The sequence below is a fragment of the Octodon degus genome, unplaced genomic scaffold, assembly GCF_000260255.1.
Source record: "Octodon degus isolate 3935 unplaced genomic scaffold, OctDeg1.0 scaffold00156, whole genome shotgun sequence".
NCBI lineage: Eukaryota > Metazoa > Chordata > Mammalia > Rodentia > Octodontidae > Octodon > Octodon degus.
In genome coordinates this window covers 2403202-2422395 of record NW_004524732.1, presented here as the reverse complement: position 1 = coordinate 2422395, position 19194 = coordinate 2403202, and the positions used below count along the sequence as shown (strand labels likewise).

The window sequence follows — 19194 nt, the reverse complement described above, 5'->3', positions numbered from 1 at the left end:
AAGATAGGATCAGACATCTGGAAGTACTTTCTAGAATGTAGTTTGACCAAAAAGTATCTTAAGGCTTACAATAGACATACATGCTGATGTAGTAATTCTCCAGGGCAACCAAAGGGAAGAGTCATGTGCAGAGGTGTGCGGAGGTGTCCTCAGAGCTGTGAACACAACCTTCAAGTCACCAGTATGGTATGCATACTGTGTACTGCACTTATACACTAGAATGCTTTTGGGACTAAAATGATATAGAGAAATATTTAACATAAGGAAAGACATGGATAATTAAAAAGGCTAAAAGCAGCATTTAAAATAAAATTTCAACTTTTAAAAATTATATAATTCATTGAGACTGATGAAAGAGACCTAGATCCTAGAGCTATCAGGTGAGTTTATGTCTAAGGGATGGAATTTCAGATGATTGGTATTTTCTCCTCTGTGGCTTTTCTATAGTTTATAAATCTCTGCAATAAATACGTGGCTCTTATGAATCAAAAAAGCACTAAGTGCAAATAAGGACCATGTGTCATCAATTACCACTGTGTGGCTCTGGGCTGGCAATTAACCTCTCCAAACCCCAGATCTGTCATGGTACAGTGGTGTGTATAGTATGTACCTTGTAGGATTAATGGGAAGATCAGCTTAAGAAACAAAGGGAGAGTGCTTTGAAAACTACAAAGAGAGTATAACAGAAGAGAACCTTTTTATCGCTGTGTCAGATGAGCAACTTTTTGTTAAGTTCTAGGGCGGTTGTCCCATAGGACACAGAGGAGGGCACAGGGTGCGCACACAGGCGCAGACTTCAGCAGTGCAGAGTCAACATGAAAGAGTGCGTGTGTCTACGCACATGGGTGATTGCATCACGCTGCCCGGCAGTCGGGAGAGGACGCATTTCTGTACCTCAGAGTCTCAGCTGCTCTTACTCTAGCCATTTACACAGATGAACTGTCTCTTCTTCAACGTGAGGTTACAAATGTCTCAAGTTTAGACAACTGCCAGTACAGTCTGCACTTTCAATTTTTATTTTTATTTTTTTGTATTTAGGACAGGGTCTTACTACATAGATCAGACTCATAGTGATCCTCCTGTTTTCAGCCTCCCCAGTGCTGCAGATAAGCAGGCAGGTTTTCCATCCTCCAAAAACTTGTACTGTAATATTAATACAGTGCTGGATAAATAGTAGGACTTCAATAAATGTTAGTTTCTTGGTGAGCCCATAACTTCTTGTCAACCTATGCAATGCACTGTTCTCTTTCATAGTGGGTTATACTTCACATCTTATGCATGATAGGTACTCTATAGTGTCTTTGGGAAAATATATATGGCAACCTAAAAAAAGATGAGGCTATCTACATGCACACAAAAGCAGGAGAGGAGAAAGGGAGGGGCAGGAAGGTGAGCTAGATGGATTGGGCTATAGAAAGGAAACTGAGGGAGAACAAGTTAGCTTGGGTTTAAGGTCATTAATAACAGCAGCCCTAGAGATTTACCCCATTCTGTGCAAGCTTTAGCACATTTTATACAGCCTTCTCTTTATCAGTAGGAGTTCTGCAAAGGACAGAGCTGGCTAGGAAAAGTGGATGACATCACTAAGCCCCCAGAAAGATAGGACCGAGCTGCTCTTTTCTGCATCCAAGTGACAACCGGTGAGATGCTGCTCAGAACAAGGGAAAGCTGATGGACAGCTAGGCACAGAGTGGAATCAGAGGCTCTTTGCTTCTAGAGCTAGGGCTTCAGGGGCGTTCCAACAATACTGACTTGGGAACCAAGGCCTGAGCAAGAAGTAGGAGACGCAAGGAAGATCTAGCCACAGTTCCTGCCGTCAGAACATTCATACTCAGTATTTCTCTCTTCTTCTTGTTGAAAACTCTTCTTATTTTTCATATTTTGAGTGTCAACTTATGAAAATCCTTTTACCAGTTTGGCATAGTCTATACATAAAGTGGTAAAAAGCCCAAGAAAGTAGTAATGACTAAGTATGAGATACAAAAACACAAGGTATTAAACTAAAATTGCTAATAATCTTAGGATCAATTATACCTATGCTTAGTAACTTACACAGCACAAAACCACACATGCTGGGAGCATTTCGCTGAGGCGCTCTGCTTCAGGCAGCAGCCAAGCATCCTGCACAACACTCGTTTCCCTGTTTCTGCCAACTAACTCTGGTCATAGGAAACAGCACGACGGGCTCTCTCTAGCTGAGGCACCCTGAATTCCACCACATTTCTCTGAACCTCAGTGTTATCGTCTATAAAACAGGAGAAGACCTCTATCTCACAAGATGATTATGAAGGTTGGCTAGTTAATTACTTCTTTCCTACTTCAAAGAAACACGCTGAGCTTCTAATAGGTTCAGCGATTCATGAAGTCTGGAGTGACGTGTGCGTACCGCTCTGGCAGCGAGAGCTGGGGAGCTGGGCCTATACAAACACCACCTCCTCTGCCCCACCTCAGTCTGTGGTGGAGTCCTCAAATTCAGGCTTCAGGCAGCAAAGCCACACCCTTGCCCACAGTGCCTGGTCACCTGGGTGTCCCCCGCATGTTTCTCCTCTGGGAGGAGCATCTTGCCAGGCCCTGGTGCCCTTAATCTAGGCCCTGTTGTCCATAAGAATGGACTTCTGTCCACAGCCAGAACTCTGCATGCATCACCACCTGTGGCCTGCTGCAAAGGGCAAAGGAGAAACACAAAGAATCACCCCACAGTGCTGCGCTCCATCACAGTACTACCCATCAGTACAAAGCGCTCCCAGCAGGGGCAGCTTTGGAAGAAAACAGAAGACCTGTTAAATCACCAAGGAACAGTCAGGGAAAAGGAGCTTTACATTTAAGTTTAAGATAAATGGTGAGGGGCTAGGGGACGTAACTCACTGGGTGAGTGCTTGTCTGGCATGCACAAGGCCCTGAGTTCAATCCCCAGTACCACATGCATAGCCCCCGACACACACACTTTAAAATAGTGAGATGGAAAAGTAAAGAGTGGACCTCAAATAAAAAAATCAACCCTCTAAGCTGGGCATGGTGGCACACCTCTGTAATCCCAACACTTGGGAGGCTGAGGCAGGATGATTGTTGTAAGCTGGAGATCAGCCTGGGTTACACAGTGAGCTCAAGGCCAGCCTGAACTGCATGCATAGCAAGACCCTGCCTCAAAAAGACCAAACCAAAACAAGTGAACAAACAAACAAGCAAGCAAACAAAAAGCAACCCTCTCAGTAAAGAGGGGAGGGGCAGACATGGACAACCCTAACTCAGAGTGTGATGGCGGCTGGAATTCAGATGAGCATTTCAGCAGCGTCTTCCCCATCACTCAACTGATCCTCTCATCTCCCGGAAGCTCCCGCAGCACTTGGATGTTTGAGGTTTACAACGTTCACATGACCTTTTGCCCTGACAAAGAAAATACAACGGAGACATGGCTGACCTTGCCTTAGGGTTTCCTTCTCCACAGTGCGATTGCAGGTCTGTCTTTTTTTTTTTTTTTTATGAGCAGAATATATTTATTGAGGAAAAGAGTTCTTGTCCAAGAGAGTGACAGAAGGGGGGCCTGAGTGGGTTGTCCCTGGGAAGCTACTTCTTCCAGGGACTTTTATAGTATAAAACCATGCAGGGCTAAGGTGGAGAGAATGTGAACACACACCTGCTGTTTCTTTCCTGCCTCCCATGATTAAGAAGGCAAACTCGGCAAGACAAGGACTTTCCTTTGTTGGCCAATGTACCTAAATCCCTGAAGTCATTCCAGGGCAGGCAGTAGGTGTACCAGAGATATTTTCATGACTAAATTAATAGAAATTTAAGACAGGTCCTCTTCAGGGGAAGACCTTTAACTTTTAAAGGGAGGGGGAAGAAGGCGAGTTAGATGGATTGGGCTATAGAAAGGAAACTGAGGGAGAACAAGTTAGCTTGGGTTGAAGGTCATTAATAAAAGCAGCCCTGGAGATTTAACCCATTCTGTACAAGCTTGAGCACATTTTATACAGCCTTCTCCTTATCTATAAGAAAAAGGAGCCCTGGAAGGACAAAGCTGGCAGAGAAAAGCGGGTGACATCACTGAACCTCTCGTGTTAAGCGTGGATACGAACACATAACTGACACATCCATTTCAAGAATTCAGTGAAAAGATACATGCAGTTCTTAGCACTGTGGTTGGCAGTTAGTATTGAAACATGGTATTAATAAATGACACATTTCCTCACAGATGAATATTACCTTTAAAGTTTACAGAAAGCACTTCTTCACCACCGCTGCCACTCAGAGAACAGCAGTAAACACCTCAGAAACCCAGAAGCAGGGAGCTTCCTCTAGTCCGTGGTCTCACTTTCTTGGGGCTTATGAACCTGCTTTCTCCTCTGTCAGGAATTACTGGCTCTGTTCTCTAAATTATCTCATAGGCAGCTTCCTGAGAGAGCAGTTACTAAAATACTTCAGGTTTTTAAGTCAAGGCCCAGCACCACCCAACATGACATTGAGCATATAGAAAGCTAATTTTTTCTCTGTAGATGTTTGGTCTTTCTGATATTCAGTAGATCTAGGGCAGCTACTGGAGCACGTGAGGGCTCAGGACATTGAAGAAAACAAGAAGGAACACAAGGGTGGTCTCATGGGAAAGACTATAAAAAGAAAAGAATGGAAAAGAAAAAAAATAGCAGGAGGGGACACTTTCCCCCTCCAGGTCCGAGAGGGCGACTTAGACACGTGCAGCATGTGTCCACCTAGAGACACTTGCAAATCGTTCTTTGGGAGGTCCCAGAGCTCACCCTTCCTCAGGGTCGAGATCTCTGCACTTATAAATAAGCAGGTAGCTCATTCCTAAGGATCTTTATCTTCTGACATTCTGAGGCTGAAAAATGTACATTATTCATGTTTTAATTGCCATCTATATGGTGAAGCATACTTCCTTGGTGTGTAGCATCCCGAGCTCTAATATCTAGCTAAGACATCTTTGTCTCTTATTTATTTCTTTATCAATTGAGTAGTCCTTATTGTCCTCTTCCTACCACACTTCTCTTACATTCTGTCCCTACTTGAATTCCCTCTCTTCTTCTAGTCAATGTTAACTAACCTCCAACACCCGTTAATACCAAATATTTTATAATCTTGCTTCCATTGTCTGGAAATAATTATATAATCTACCTATACACATAAAGTTGAATCTAGGCATGAATCACAATATCCTGATTATAACCTAAAGGAGAAATAAAAAATAGTCTCTGATTTAGAAAGTTATGTGGATTTCTCTGCATAAATACTTGTTTACGACAGAAGAATACAATGACAGTCATAGGTCTCCATTTCCGTGTACTGAATGAATGGGCTTAGGAGGGCATTTAACTCAGTGCTGCTGACAGCCCTTCTGTGTGTTTGAGACATGACTGAAGACGGATGAAAGCCAGAGTCATGGTGAAGGCCAGCACCCTCCGGAAGCAGATGGAGCCGGGCTGAGGAAGCCACTTCAACAGGAAGAGCACCCCAGGAATGTGGTTGTCCCACCTGACCAGTGGCCTCCATGACAGTCCAACAAAACCAGTTACATGTTCCTCAGGGTGTAGCTGCATTTCAGAAAATTTGGTGTCATGAATGTGTGATAAAAAGACTTCGTTTGCACATCCGGTGTTACAGTAAGTATAATTGCACCTCGGTGCTTGACTGCTCTGAAGCCCTCTGAGTCCAGCACTTGCACACGTTGACGGCACACACTTTACTCCACTTCTCTGCATCTGCTTGGTTCTCAGTGGTGGGCTAGAAGCTAACCATGTCCATGGCCTCCTGACTCGCTACCCTTTTCAGGCAAAGCGATGTGTTTGGTCCTCGCGGTTTCTAGTACTCATCAGGCCTTTGGGACTGAAACAGGATGCGTAGCACAGTGCTGCTGTAACTACAAACAGGAGAGCAGTGAGGCCTTCAAGGACTGCGAGGTGCCCGAGGAGTCTGGATCCACAGAAGGCACCAGCGATGGCCTTCACACTGTGCTCACGCATGAGTCACACATGCCAGTCCACTGGGCGGCAGGACGCCAGGGACGAGGGGTAGCCGAGCCCCGCCTTCCTCCTTGACTCCCCCCAAGAGGGAGCTTCCCATCTTCCTTCTTACCTCAGCTGCTCTCCCCAAATCATGCCTCAACATGTAGTTTGACCTGAAGTATGGATATATCCATTTTTGATAAGATACAATGAACATGAAATGTGGCTTTTCTCTGGGGAATGATTGATTAAATCTGTCCTAAGATTTAGGTGTAGCCATTGCATTTAAAGCACAATAACCTGTATATTATGTGGGACAGTAGTGAATCTTGTGCCTTTGCTCTCTCGGGTTTGCTGCTATGCCCTACCTATTCTGTTACCTTTGCAGGTCCTGAGTCACAAAGTCACTGCACTGGGGAAGCAATGCAGGTTATAGGGAACCTGCAATGTGTGGGTCACTGTGCTGACTGGAGAGACAACAGTGGTGAGCATGTGAAGATAGGCCCTTATTTACCTGTGCTGACAGAGGCACTTAGCAAGTATTTCCTGAAGGAAAGAAGGAACGCACACACGTCTTACTTTCCTAGACATTTACACATTTAGAAACACTGCTTTCTCCAACTTACCTCTCTTTTCCAGCTCACTCTTCCATGGCCAAGCCAGTGCGCCCTCTTCTGTGAAATTCCTGGGAATACTCTAGGCAGAGCTAGATTCCAGTTCCTGAGCACGGACACCTTTATTCATCCTATGCCGACACAGCTGTCCCTCCTTCTTTGTGAGACTGATTTTGCCATCAGACTCTGGATGCCTCATGGGCAGGGATGATGTCTTGCCCATTCTTACAAGTCCACAACAGAGCTGCACAGGGCATGGGAAGTATGCAACATGCAATGGCTGGGTGACAGGCTCAGCCCGTCAACACTCCATCTCTCAGGACAACTGAAGTTTGGACAGAGTCCCAGCTGTAACTCTACCTTTCTGACTTCACTCAGCAAAGCTTATCAGAATGGAACTGAGAACAGCGGCAGCAAAAGATAATGCTGGATGGGCTGGAGTATGTACAAAAGGAAATAATGTATAAAATTGGTATATTATTGTCAGTGACTCCCTCCTAATACCAATAGCTGGACTTTTAAGGTCCTGCAAGATTTATGCTTTCTTATGGCATTAAATGGGAACATTTCTAAGGAATTTTCCAAATTATAAATGATGACAGATCAGACCAGTGAGATTTACTGCATAGGTTGAGACCTTGGGTTGGAAGGTCTGTTCTGAGTTATTATCAGGTCAGGAACACACTCACAACCTCGGTTTCCTAATCTGAAATGACATCGGTCCAGTCTTGCTGTCTACTGGTCGGTCCTGAAGATCTAAGAACACATTGCTATGAAAAATCTCTTCTCTTCCTGTTCTTACCCATCATGCAGTTGCCACAAAAGTGATGCTGTCTGTGTTCTCATTGATCTGCTCGATAGACTGGCAGTGTCCAAGGGTCTGAAAAATCAAGGGGCTTTCAGCATTAGTTTATTCCCTCAACATGCTAATGATAAAATAAAATTTTCTTGTATAAGGATTGGGATCTGGAATTCTTTGAAATTCAAGACAGGGTGTAAATTGCAGCAAAGGGTCTCTTTAATTGGGATCAAAACACTTTTGACAGCTTTTGGATTTTAAAATTCTAGCTATTGTCACGTTCTGCAAATGTTTCTTTTCTCAGCTTTTAAAAAAAGTGCAGTCAAGCTTGAGCAAAAATACCTTAGACAAGATAAACAACCAAGATTTGTCATTCCAAGTGACAAAGACCTGGTTTTCCATTTCTTTGATATGGAGAGAAAAATACTTCACTTAGATTTCCTTCCTGAACAATTCAGTCAGTTCCCTGCTGGGCAGGGACAAAGGTTCTGCAAACTGCTCCTTCTCATAATCTTCTACAAAGGGCTTTCAAAAAAAAATCAATAGGCAGTACTTTACGTTAGAAACAGAATCTTAAAATTCTCACCTCAGAAATCAACTTGGATGTCGCTTTGCTTGGCACATCACCCATGACCTGACTCCCTCAAGCAGGATTCCATCATCTGGTCCTGGCTCAATTCCGCCAGCAATGGTGAACTCACTCACACAGAAAGCAGCCCATTCCACTGCTGAGCAGCTCTGCCGAAGACATCACTGATAAACCAGAGCTGCCCCAACAGAACCTTCTATCCACAAGCCCAGCTTCTATTCCTCAAGGCTCCCCAGTGGAGCCAGCTCCTTCTACTGGACAACTCTTGAGGCTTTCACCATCTCTACTTAAACAAATTCAGTCCATCTGACCATTTTCCCCAGCACTTGTGTGGAGGCAAACATTAACAAGCTAAGGTCACAGAAGCTTGGAGCTGCGGGAGCCTGATGATGTTCATTAGACAGAACCAGAGTACACGCTTAACTGCCTGTTTCCTGACTCTCCTCTAGAGATCTAACATTTCCTCCACCAAGCCAAACAGTTCTAGGAAAAACATGATTTTATCAGTGTACTCTCTGTGTTCATATAATCCAAAGTTCTGCTCCAAGATTGGGTTGTACTTTTGGGGGCCCAGTTGACTCAGCCACCTCTGAGAGAGCAGGTAGATGAAGATAAAGGATGCGATTAGGACTTTAATTAACTGGGCACAGCCTATGAGATGGTGATGCACACACAGCCTGAACCACAGCAAGATAACACACCAGGTCCCGGTGGTCCTGCTTCCACTTTAGCCTTCTGACTGCACCAGTTGTCATGGTGATAGACAGGGCCAGAGCTGGAAGGGGCTGGAGATGACATCCTCATGTTGGGACACTTAAATCATTGCGAAAGGATCTCTCAATGAGCCTTGACCTGCCTTCCTTAGCATCCACTGGGAGGTGGAGGACTAGCAGTGCTCTCTGAGGTTGAGCACAGCGAGAGCTCAGCACCTCCTTCTGTGTGTCTTAGGTCCCCGATGTCCTCTCTGTGTCAGGCACACTTGGCCCAGTGCAGTCTGAAGTCCCAAGAGCCTGCTTTTTTCATTCTCTTGACCAGGATACCCCTTGACCTGCCAAGATCTTTTGCAAAACTAAGCACAGTTCTCTAATATGTAATCTTTCCAGGAAAGGGAACTATTTCCTTCGTTTTGAAAAACATACTTTGACAGGGGCAGGAGCAGCTTAGTGAGGCCCACTTTGTACAAATGGTGTGTTCTAACCTCCCTCTACTTGCATCTGCAAAGAGGTCCGTCTGCTGGAGCTAGAGGACACTGAGTTTTGGTTCAGGCCAAACTGAGATTAAATCTCCATTTTGCCCCTGTACTCTGGGCTGTATTCTAAGTATTTTTCAAATTTTCTGAATATGATTATGGTCTGACATCTTACAAAAACATTTCTGATTAGGGAGACACTATCTCTCCCAGGGTTAGCTAGTGCTTAGCTAGGGTCTGTCTGGATCCATGACTGTGACAGGCAAACTAACTCAATCCAGGGCCAGGCAGCCTCCAACTGGCTCCTGTCTTTAGTCACCCTACAGCCAGGTGCCCGTACCTGGGACTGCCCTGGCTCAGAGCCAGAAGAAAGTGTTCACATCAGCCAGTCCTCACTGACTGCCTACCCTGCCCTCCTTGTGCTTCCTGTGGAAGCTCCACCACAGGCAGCACCTGACTGACTTTCTCACAAGAACACTCCCCTATCCAAAGAGATAACTATGGATGCGCAGAAGGACTTGTGGGCAGACTGGGTTCTGATCCTGTCTCTGCTCACCATGATGTTCAACAAGTTATGCAAACATTTCTGTCTTTGAGGCTTCCAACTACAAAATAGAAAAAATGATACCGACACCACATGGGTGACTGTGTGCATGTTGATTAAATATCCTGGTACCAAAAAGGAGGGTTTCTGACTGCCTGGCATGTAATTTATACTCGAGGTGAGGTGGTTTTGTTAAGGGCTGGGTGCATCTCCCGAGTGTTGCTGTGCAGAGTGTGGTCTTCAGGAGAGCAACATTAGGGGGCTTCCGTGAACTCATTGGGCCCATGGCAGGAGGTCCTCATAAGGGATGGAAGCCCTGGCTCCTGACTCTCTTTTGAGATGTGACTTTTCCCTCCCATGCATGCATACGCTGTTGGAGGACTCCACTAACCTGGCCTCCCCAGCACTGATGCTGGGGTTGTGTCTTCCAACTCCTACAGCAGCGGGCAACATCAGTCTCTTCCCCAGATAATGCTAGTGCACCACAGTGTTTGGCTGCAGGCGCAGCAAGCCAAGGAGTAGTGCAGCTATTTTTACTTCATAGGATTGATGAGAGGATGAAACAGTGCAAAATGACACGGATGCATCTTACATATGGGATGTACCCAACAAGCTGTATTGTTATGTTATGTCTTATTGTGAAGTAAAGGCGACATGAAATTTAGCACATTAACTACTTTCCTGGGTGCAGTGCAGTGGCATTCTGTGATCTGCTCTCCGCAGCAACAGTCACCACCATGCTGCCCTAACGGTATTTTCATCGTCCCCAAGCCCACGCGTGCTGAGCAGTACCACACCACTCGTGCTCTCCCCAGCCCTGGGTACCATCATTCCCCCTGTGTCTCCACAGTTTTGAGCACTCTAGGCTCCTCCTTTAAGCAGAATTGTAGGGACTGCCTTTTAGGGCCTGGCTTAAGTCACCAGCATCCCATCTTCAGGCTTCCTTCAGGTTGCAGCCATGTGTCGGAATTAAGTCTCCGTAGCCTTCCGGTTTATGGCTATGCTCCACTTTGTTTATCCAATCACGCATCGCTGGACACTTGGGTTGCTTCCACCTTTTGGTTATCATGTATAACCCTGTCATGAATACTGTTGTTTCACACAGTAGGTATTTAGAGAGCAGTATTTTTTTTAGGGGAAAAAACCTTTTTACTTTTTAAATTATAATCCTACCACCCTTATGATACCAGTCAGAATGAGGAAAAGAAACTAGTAATGCAAAATAAGCAAGGCCAAGTCACTTGGCTCGAAGATGAGTGGTATATAAAGTACTCAATCAGTTACCTCTGGACAGTTCAAAGGAGGTGACACAGGTAGAGGCATTTTATAAGCTGCAAAAAGAGGACTAAATAAAAAGGAAAATGCATCCACTGGAGCCTCTCTTTCTCAGTACAAGATCATAGAAGGGTTTTTGCTGCTTTCCCTACCACCAATGAGTAAGATGTACAGTGTCAGGAGAGCTCTGGGGAGGAGTCGGGAGTCAGCTGCAGAAATGAGGCTGATGAAAACACAAATGTCTTCATTGGTAGATTGAAGGAACACATCTGTCTTTACATTTCCTGCTAGTACTGAGACAGATTTTCTTTATGATCGAGAACTCTACTTACTCTTTTTGATTACAGCAACTGCAACATGCTACAGGTTACATTCAATAGACTCAGGATGCTTCGCCCCAAGTCCAGCAAGTCCCCATCAAAGTTGCCAGCGCATCAAGAAATATCACTTAAACTGTCATAATATCAGTGCTCTTCAAAGCCCATCAATCTCCCATTAGATCACCGGGTTGATGTGACACCTTTATTGCAATGACACTATCAGGAGAACAGCGCAGTTACACTGTGGCCAAGTCACCAAAGAGACTCGCTTTGATGGACGATCGCAGCTGATCAAGTGTGTCAGCTGCGTTAGGTGTTTTTATGCTTGTTTGATATTCCTGCCCAGACAGGAGAGGCTGCAGGGGCACATCTGTCAATGGGTTCAATTTCACACTGCCGCGCGATTCTTTCACTTACCCCTGTCTTTTCATCAAAGATTTTGATTCCTCCAAAGGAGATGGTTAAAAAGATTTTCTGTTTGTGTTCTCCTTTGGAACGAGCGCCAGCAACAACACCCTGTTGAAAAGAAGGACACGAGTTTCACCTGAGTGTTTTCACTGGGAAATTCCCTCCTGTCACAAAGCCATGCCAGATATCGCCAGCCAACGTCACTAATCATGTGCCCACCTTCCCCTCCGCCCTTCCGGTTCTCTGCGCACGGTGCCTTTCTCTGCAAGGGCACAGTGCCACTCGACTCAGTGCTCTCTCCCTGCCCATGCGCAGTGGTACGGGTGACCTCTTTCTCTACTCTGGGGTGTCCGGCTGCCTCGATGTGTAGCTTGCTTGTAAACTCACTGTGGATACTCTGGAGAAGCCCTGGGGTGATCAAGGTATGTCCTTGGAATCCCAGAGGTGACTCGTGCTTTAGGTCAGCGCCTCCCTCTGGCCCCCTGAGGCAGCACACCGATCACCCTCGGCCATTGCGTGTTATTTGCCCGCTGACCTCCTTTGCCGACAAAATGAAATCTCGCTGAGATGGGAACTTCATTTTATTTTATACGTGGGCCCAGTACTGAGAGCAGAGCCCGTCACTGCCTCAGGCATTCAGGGAGCAAAGAGATGAACTTCATCTTCTGGGTAGTAACTCAGATGAAAGATCAGGTCAAATTTAGGAAATGGTAATTTGTGTTGGAAGTGGGTGATACATTGTGTCAACTGGGGAAGTTTAGAAGATTAACTAAGCCACTTAGCAGGGTGCTGGGGTGCTTTGTAAATGCCCTCATCCTGTGCAGGAGGAGGGCACTGAGATGATGGGGTGTAAAGGTCCCACACGAGGGTGGGGAGCCTACACTATAAAGGAGGAAAAGAGGCTTACTTTTCTCCCCCTTTTGCGCTTGCTGTTTTTGCTGCCTTCCCCTGTCCTAGCTGCTGGCTCCTCCACCGTGCCATCATCCCTGCTAAATAGGAACTGAAATGTCTACAAACTGTGAGCTAAATAAACTTTCCTTCCATAATTTTGGGCATCAGGTATTTTGTCTCAGCAATGAGAGAAAAGTAACCAACAGTGTTCTTGGCAGATTTGAGTAAAATAACATATGCTATCTCTCTCCACCTTACCCCAACCTCTAACCTCAGGTTTTCAGACACAGTACATAGTCTCTGGCTATAGTTTGAAAGTCTTTTTCCAAGTTAATGGGTAGAGACTTGGTTGGCAACAAGACAGGATTTAGAAGCAGGGCTTTGGGTGGTGAAAAAGATACAGAGACGAAGCCCTCACAGATGGGACTGGAGTCCTTAGAAAAACACTTGAGAAAAGGTATAATTATTCCCCTTTTTGCTACTTATTTTTCTGCCATGTGAAGACAGAGCACATCCTCTCTGGAAGTCAGCAACAAGGCTACACCTGAGAAGCAGAGATTAGACCTTCACCATAAATGACCGTACCAGTGCCTTAATCTTGGACTTCCCAGCATCCAGAACTGCCAAGATTTAAACCCCTGCTCTCCTTACATTACCTAGCACTGGGTACTGTGTTATGGTAGCAGAACTGGACTAAAAGAGCCTATCACAAGGAAGGAAAGTACTTGAAGGGCTGCGTCAGAGGACACTGGGGTCCCTTCTGAATACGCACAGAGCAGACTTCCCAGACACTCTGGGGACAGAGTTGCACCTCTGGCCAAGAAGAGTAGCTGTAACATGTCCACCTCCCAGGGAGTGCTCACAGACTGTCTGGCTCATAGACTCTGCAGCATCAACTAGCAATCCTTCTGGCAAACCAACTGGATGCTGTGGCCATCTTTGCTTGCTTCTTCCAAGAGGCAAGCAAAGAAATCCCCGAAGAACAGGGTTATACATGAAAATAATAGGAAAAACTCTCCTGCATGTTCTTGGAGCATCTGTGCTTAGGGCTGCTGGGGTGAGCTTCACATGGAAAGCAAAAGAAAGACCACATGCGTGATGTCAACTCTGGGAGAGGGAAGGTCCAATCTGATCAGATACGTTTGACTCTAAGCTGCGAGGAGTCCAGGCAGCCCTGCCACTACAGTGTGCCCCAGGGATCCACTTCCCTAAGATGAGTCACTGCATTGTTCAGAAGTAACAGAGGTCCCCAAGGCAGTGCTGGGGGCAGCTGGACAAGGTGGGCATCATCCTCTTCCAGGCTCTGCACAATGTTAGATACCTGACCTAGTACACTGTCATTAGAAACTAGAATCTGAGGAATCAGACATTTACTTGGGCAGCTACTATCTTCTAGAAGTTTACTTACATGTTTTATCATTTAGACCATATGATAGTCCTGGAAGAACCACCTAACATCCTCTTACCAGCAGGTAAACAGAAGGTCAGGGATTAAGTGACCTCACCAAACCTAAAGGACCTGGAACTCAGAAAGTCACCTTTCTGATTCTAAATTACTCTTCCTTGCAGCTGCAAAATAGGCTTTGAGAAGCAGCCATGCAGTGGTGCATGCCTTACTGCAAGTATGTCTGAACATTTCCGCAAATAGCTAAGCAGAGCCAGCCAGTAGATCTCTAACTCTTTGATGCAGAAGGACTCTAACATGAAAGTACTTCTCCCCTCCTAGTGCAGGCCGCACTCAGTACATGACAGTCATCATTACTTGTACTAATATCGACACTCTTAAGCAAGGGCCTGGCTGTGCACTGTGTGAAATAATTGATGGAGATAATCCGAAGGGACTCGCAGGTGGACAGTGTCTCAGTGGAGAAATTTATATCTAGAGAAAAGGTCAGCAGGCCAGTCAGGATTAATGGACTGCCCTACCCGGCTCAGGGGATGCCATGTGCATCAGTTAAGATGACACACAGGAAAGGGCTTTGAGAGGACTGACAGACAGCGTGGTGCATGCACTTGAGGTCACGCCCCTGATCTCGTGGAACAGGTAAGGTACAAGTGTGAACGTGAAGACAGGAGCCTGAGGATGCTGGTCCAGAAGGCTCCATGGAATCAATGCAATCCCCATTCTCAACCCTCTATTTATTTGGTTTAATTTCCCTCTAAATTTCATGTTTCCTAGATTAAAAAAGGAATGCAGTTGTCTTTCTCTGCCCTGTTTTATGTCCCAGAGCCACTGCAGACTACATTCCCTGCATCCTCATCTTCCTTCCCCTGGCTTCTAGTGGGATCCACTCTACAAGACAGGAGAGAAGAGGGTGGGAGGAAGACATCAGAGACATTTTCTTTACGTCTTCATCAACACTGGTCTATCTCTGTGGTAGATGGCTTTTTTTTTTTTTTCTCTCCCTCATCTATACTGCTTTCACAGCATTCCAATAAATAAAGCTTCTCCTAGGTGTTGTCTCAGAACACCATGGATATTAAACTTGGTGCTTTACCACCTTTGTTTGCCATCTTAATGCTTCCTAGCTTTGACGGTGCCTCCTTTATTATAGTGTCCTCGTCTGACCTCTGCAGGGTGGTTCTGTGCTGATCAGGACCCTGACCAGAGCTCTTAGTGTGATAATTAGAAGAATTATCAATTTGGATTGGGAGTCACCCAGGGGGTTCATAACACATTTTTGGGTGTTTCTGCATAGCTCACAGAGGCATGAACTTGGATCTGTATTTGGTTCCTGGTCCTTTCTTGTCCCCCATTCCTCCAACCTGCTCTGCCTCTGGTGGCCCAGAGGGGAACAGCCTTCACACTAAACACTTCCACCGTGATGTGTCCACCTTGGAGCCAGGGAGCCAGGGACTGAATCTTTAGAAACCATGAACCAAATCAAGGGTCTCCTCTCGTCTAACTGCTGATGTCAGGTATTGGGCACAGGCGCAGGAAGGCTGAAGAAGGCAGGAGGTGTCTGCACAAGGCACTGCCTTGGAGAGAGCTCATTCTCTGTCTTAATTGCAACCACCAGCATTGTAGCCAATGACTCTGAAAGGTGACTATTTTAGAGGGCAATGATGTGTGGCCATTAGGCAGTGACTTAATGGCAGAATATCAAAGTAAGTTGGAGAATGACATTAAATGAAATGCAAATACAAAACGGAATGCAATTAAGTGCTAAGGGGTATTTTGTTAAACACGGGGCCTTTAGAGTTTGAGGTTTGAATTCTGGCTCTTTCACATTAAATGAAGATTGCAGGGCAAACGCTTTAACTCAGATTTCTTCTTTGAACTGAGACTTCTCATTTATGAAACAAGGAGGCTACTATATAGCTCACGAGATGAAAAGAGACACTAAAGGGCTTTTCTCCCTGAAAATGGAATTGAGATAATGATGACAATGATGACAATCAGGATGACAATGTCTTGGCAGGTAGACAGGCCACTCACACTTGCATGAAGAAGCACCTTGAAAACCTCTGTTATTCAAGAGAAGATTCCCAAAAGCAGGAAAATTAACCAGCTTCAGAAAGTCTAGCACAAGGGCCAGCTAAATAGCTCAGCAGATTAAAGCACCTGCAAACAGGCACAGGGGACATGGGTTTGATCCCCAGGCCTGCCGTGCTGGCCCCACCCCCAGGGTGCACTGAGATGGCAATTGAGCCGGGGCGTGGTGCGTGGTAGCACACACCTGTTATCCTAGCTCTTGGGAGGCTGTAAACAGGCGGATCACTACGAGTCCGATCTAGTAGTGAGATCCTGAACACCCTGTAGACACGTTCCTAAAATACCCCCCCACCAAAAAAAAGTCTGACACAGGTAAAACACTTTTTAAATTTCTTGTACACTACAGTTTGAGCAAGTCAGCCTCTTTAGGGCTAAGGGCCATTTTATTCTTCTCTGTCTCTGACGTTCCTGGGCAGGTGGCCAAATGGGGAACTGATCATTTATGTTTCTGTGTTTCTTAAAGAAAAACCACTAGGAGCTGAAATGTCAACATTCTTTGCCACAACTTGCAAATAATGAAACACAACCGTCTGGGGCCCAGGACCCCTCAATAAGTTCAGTGCATCTGACACGAGTGTCGTGGCAGGGCAAACTGGTGGGGCTTTGGGGACCTTGTGGTTCTGCAGGGTGACAGATGGAACGTTCACTACAGGTCACACACACACACACACACACACCACTATACCACATCACACTATACCTGTAAACCTTCACAGAAAAGGTTGGCAGCCACTGCCAGGCCTCAGCCAGCCGAATGGGCCAATGCTCATCTGGCAGGAGACTTTCAGGGACCAGAACCTCATATCCGCCAAGACCTTTGTGCTTTCACAGAGGCAGGGGACCATCAGGTACGCTGAGACTCCATCATGGGGATGGGGGAAAGGCTGTCTCTGCTCCTAGAGGCTGGGGGAATGACGATGCACAGGCTTTTTCACCTTCCCTCAGACTTGTGAGAATCAGCTTAGAGTGCTGTGCGGTAGTGTTTTCTTGATGTCTTTTAATTGTTTTGTCAGGAGCAGATCTCCATTTATTTACCTGCCTTCTTGCTCAATAAAGAGGGACTTCAGCAAGAATTAGGATCCTGACCTTCGCTGTTGCCCACCCCTGGCTACCTTGGCTTTGCAGGTGAGCTCTGTTTGATAGAAGAGTGTGAAGAAGTGGCATACAGAAGGCTCTGTCTTTTCTGGCCCATGCACAATCCATCTGCTTGTAGATGGGCCAAGTTCTGACCTGAAGTCACAGGCCTATGCTGGGGAAGTGCGGGCCCGAGGGGAGCAGGAGGACTGTGATCCTCTAACTCTCCTGCAGAACAAGTGGCATAGCCTGTCTCATTCAGGAATTAGGGCTGCGGAGATAGCTCAGTGGAATGAGTGCTTGCTTGGCAAGTGCAAGGTCCTGAGTTCCATCCCTGGTACCACAAAAAAAAAAAAAAAAAAAAAAAAAAAAAGAAAGAAAGAATGATGTGCACAGTGGCAGTGTATCTAAGTTACGTCTTCCAGGCCAGCATTTATGATAAATCTTTAATATAGAATTTTACTGCTCCAACTGCTTCATCTATTTATTATTCATTTTTGAACTTAGAAGAACAGAGTTATCATTATTGGATAGCCTTCAAACTAAAAAATGCTAGATCTAGCCTTAGCCCAAGCCCAGTTAGTGTGTGGGAGACTTTCCATCTACCCTGCGCTGTTGGGACCTCCGGTCCAAGCCCAGGCGCAGAGTGGGTAAGACCCTCTTCCACCCTCTTGCGGTACCCCCACAACTCTGCAGCCCCTCCACCCCCATGCCTGCTGAATTATAATTTCTGCTGCATTCTCGGGACCCCCCCCAGATCCAGCCCTAGCCCAGACCTGGTGAGTGTGTGGGAGAGCTTACAACTACCCTGCACCATTGGGACCTCTGGTCCAAGCCCAGGCACAGTGGGGGTTAGACCCTCTTCCACCCACTTGGGACCCACCCTACCACTCCACAGACTCCCCCATGCCCACCAAGTGAGAACTTCTGCCGCGTTCTCAGGACCCCCAGATCGAGCCCTAGCCCAAGCCCCATGAATGTGTGGGAGAGCTTCCTCTCCCCCCTACTCAGCTCAGGAATGGCATACAGGCCTGGGGTGAAACTCTGAAGCTTCAGTCCCTGCAGAAGGAGTAGGGCACAGAACCACCCAGCTAGTCCAGGAGCAGAACATCTTGCCAGAGGGAAACAACAGGTTCACTCCCAAGGGCAGCAGCATGAAGGAGCTGAGCACAGCAGCCAGATCCAAGCCAGGCACAGCTGGATAAATTCAAACTTTGTAGATCTGCACCTGACTTTCAGTAGGTGCTAAGGTTATAACTTCACCAAAGCTCTAGAACAAAGGTCAGAAGACAGTGCTATACAAAATGACAACAAGAAGGAGCAAAATGCAATCTCAGACCCCAAACCCACCCATACCAATGCAGAGGACAATAACAAAGAACAAATTGGGAATCACACAGCTGAAATCAATGAATCAACAGCTTCTGAAATGAAGAAACAACTGCAGAAAGATATAGAGGAACTCAGAATGGAAATGAAAAAAGAAATTCCTGAACTAATAGCATCTACAGTAAAGAATCAAATGCAGAAACATATGGAGGAAACCCAAGGCCCACCGAGAACAAGTACAGAGGACACTAGCTCAGCTTAAATGAATGAATTAATAGCATTGAAAGCAAATAAGCAACAGCAGAAAGTTATAGAGGAACTCAGAGCGGAATTACTTTCTGAAATAAAAAAAAAAGAATTCTCTGAACTCAAAGAACCTGAAGTAAAGAATCAAATACAGAAACATAGGGAGGAAACCCAATCTGACAAAAAACTTTGCAGTAAAACAAGTAATAACTGCTTCTACAGAAGACATTGATAAAAAAAATAGAGGAGATTAGAAAAATGATGGATTCCTTGAATGAACAATACCTGAAAGAAACAGATCGCATGAAGCAGAGTCAAAGAGATATAGAGGAAATTAAAATCTCAATCACAAGCTTGCAAAACTGTTTGAGTGAAAGTGAAGACAGAGTTTCAGATCTTGAAGATGCTGGTGCAGCTAGTGAAAAGGTAAGAAAAGATCTCTTAAAGATAACTAGGATGCAGGAAA

General features: G+C 45.7%; 1 protein-coding gene across 4 annotated transcripts in view; it reads right to left on the bottom strand.

The window, feature by feature from the left end:
- The window catches only part of Dab1 (DAB1, reelin adaptor protein), a 412667-nt gene that overhangs the window by 110668 nt on the left and 282805 nt on the right, over positions 1–19194 (bottom strand). For all 4 annotated transcript variants that reach the window (XM_023702660.1, XM_023702661.1, XM_023702662.1 and 1 more), the window contains exon 4: positions 11702–11800. In XM_023702660.1, the coding sequence (XP_023558428.1) occupies positions 11702–11800 (99 nt within the window). The remainder of the gene's footprint in view (positions 1–11701; positions 11801–19194) is intronic.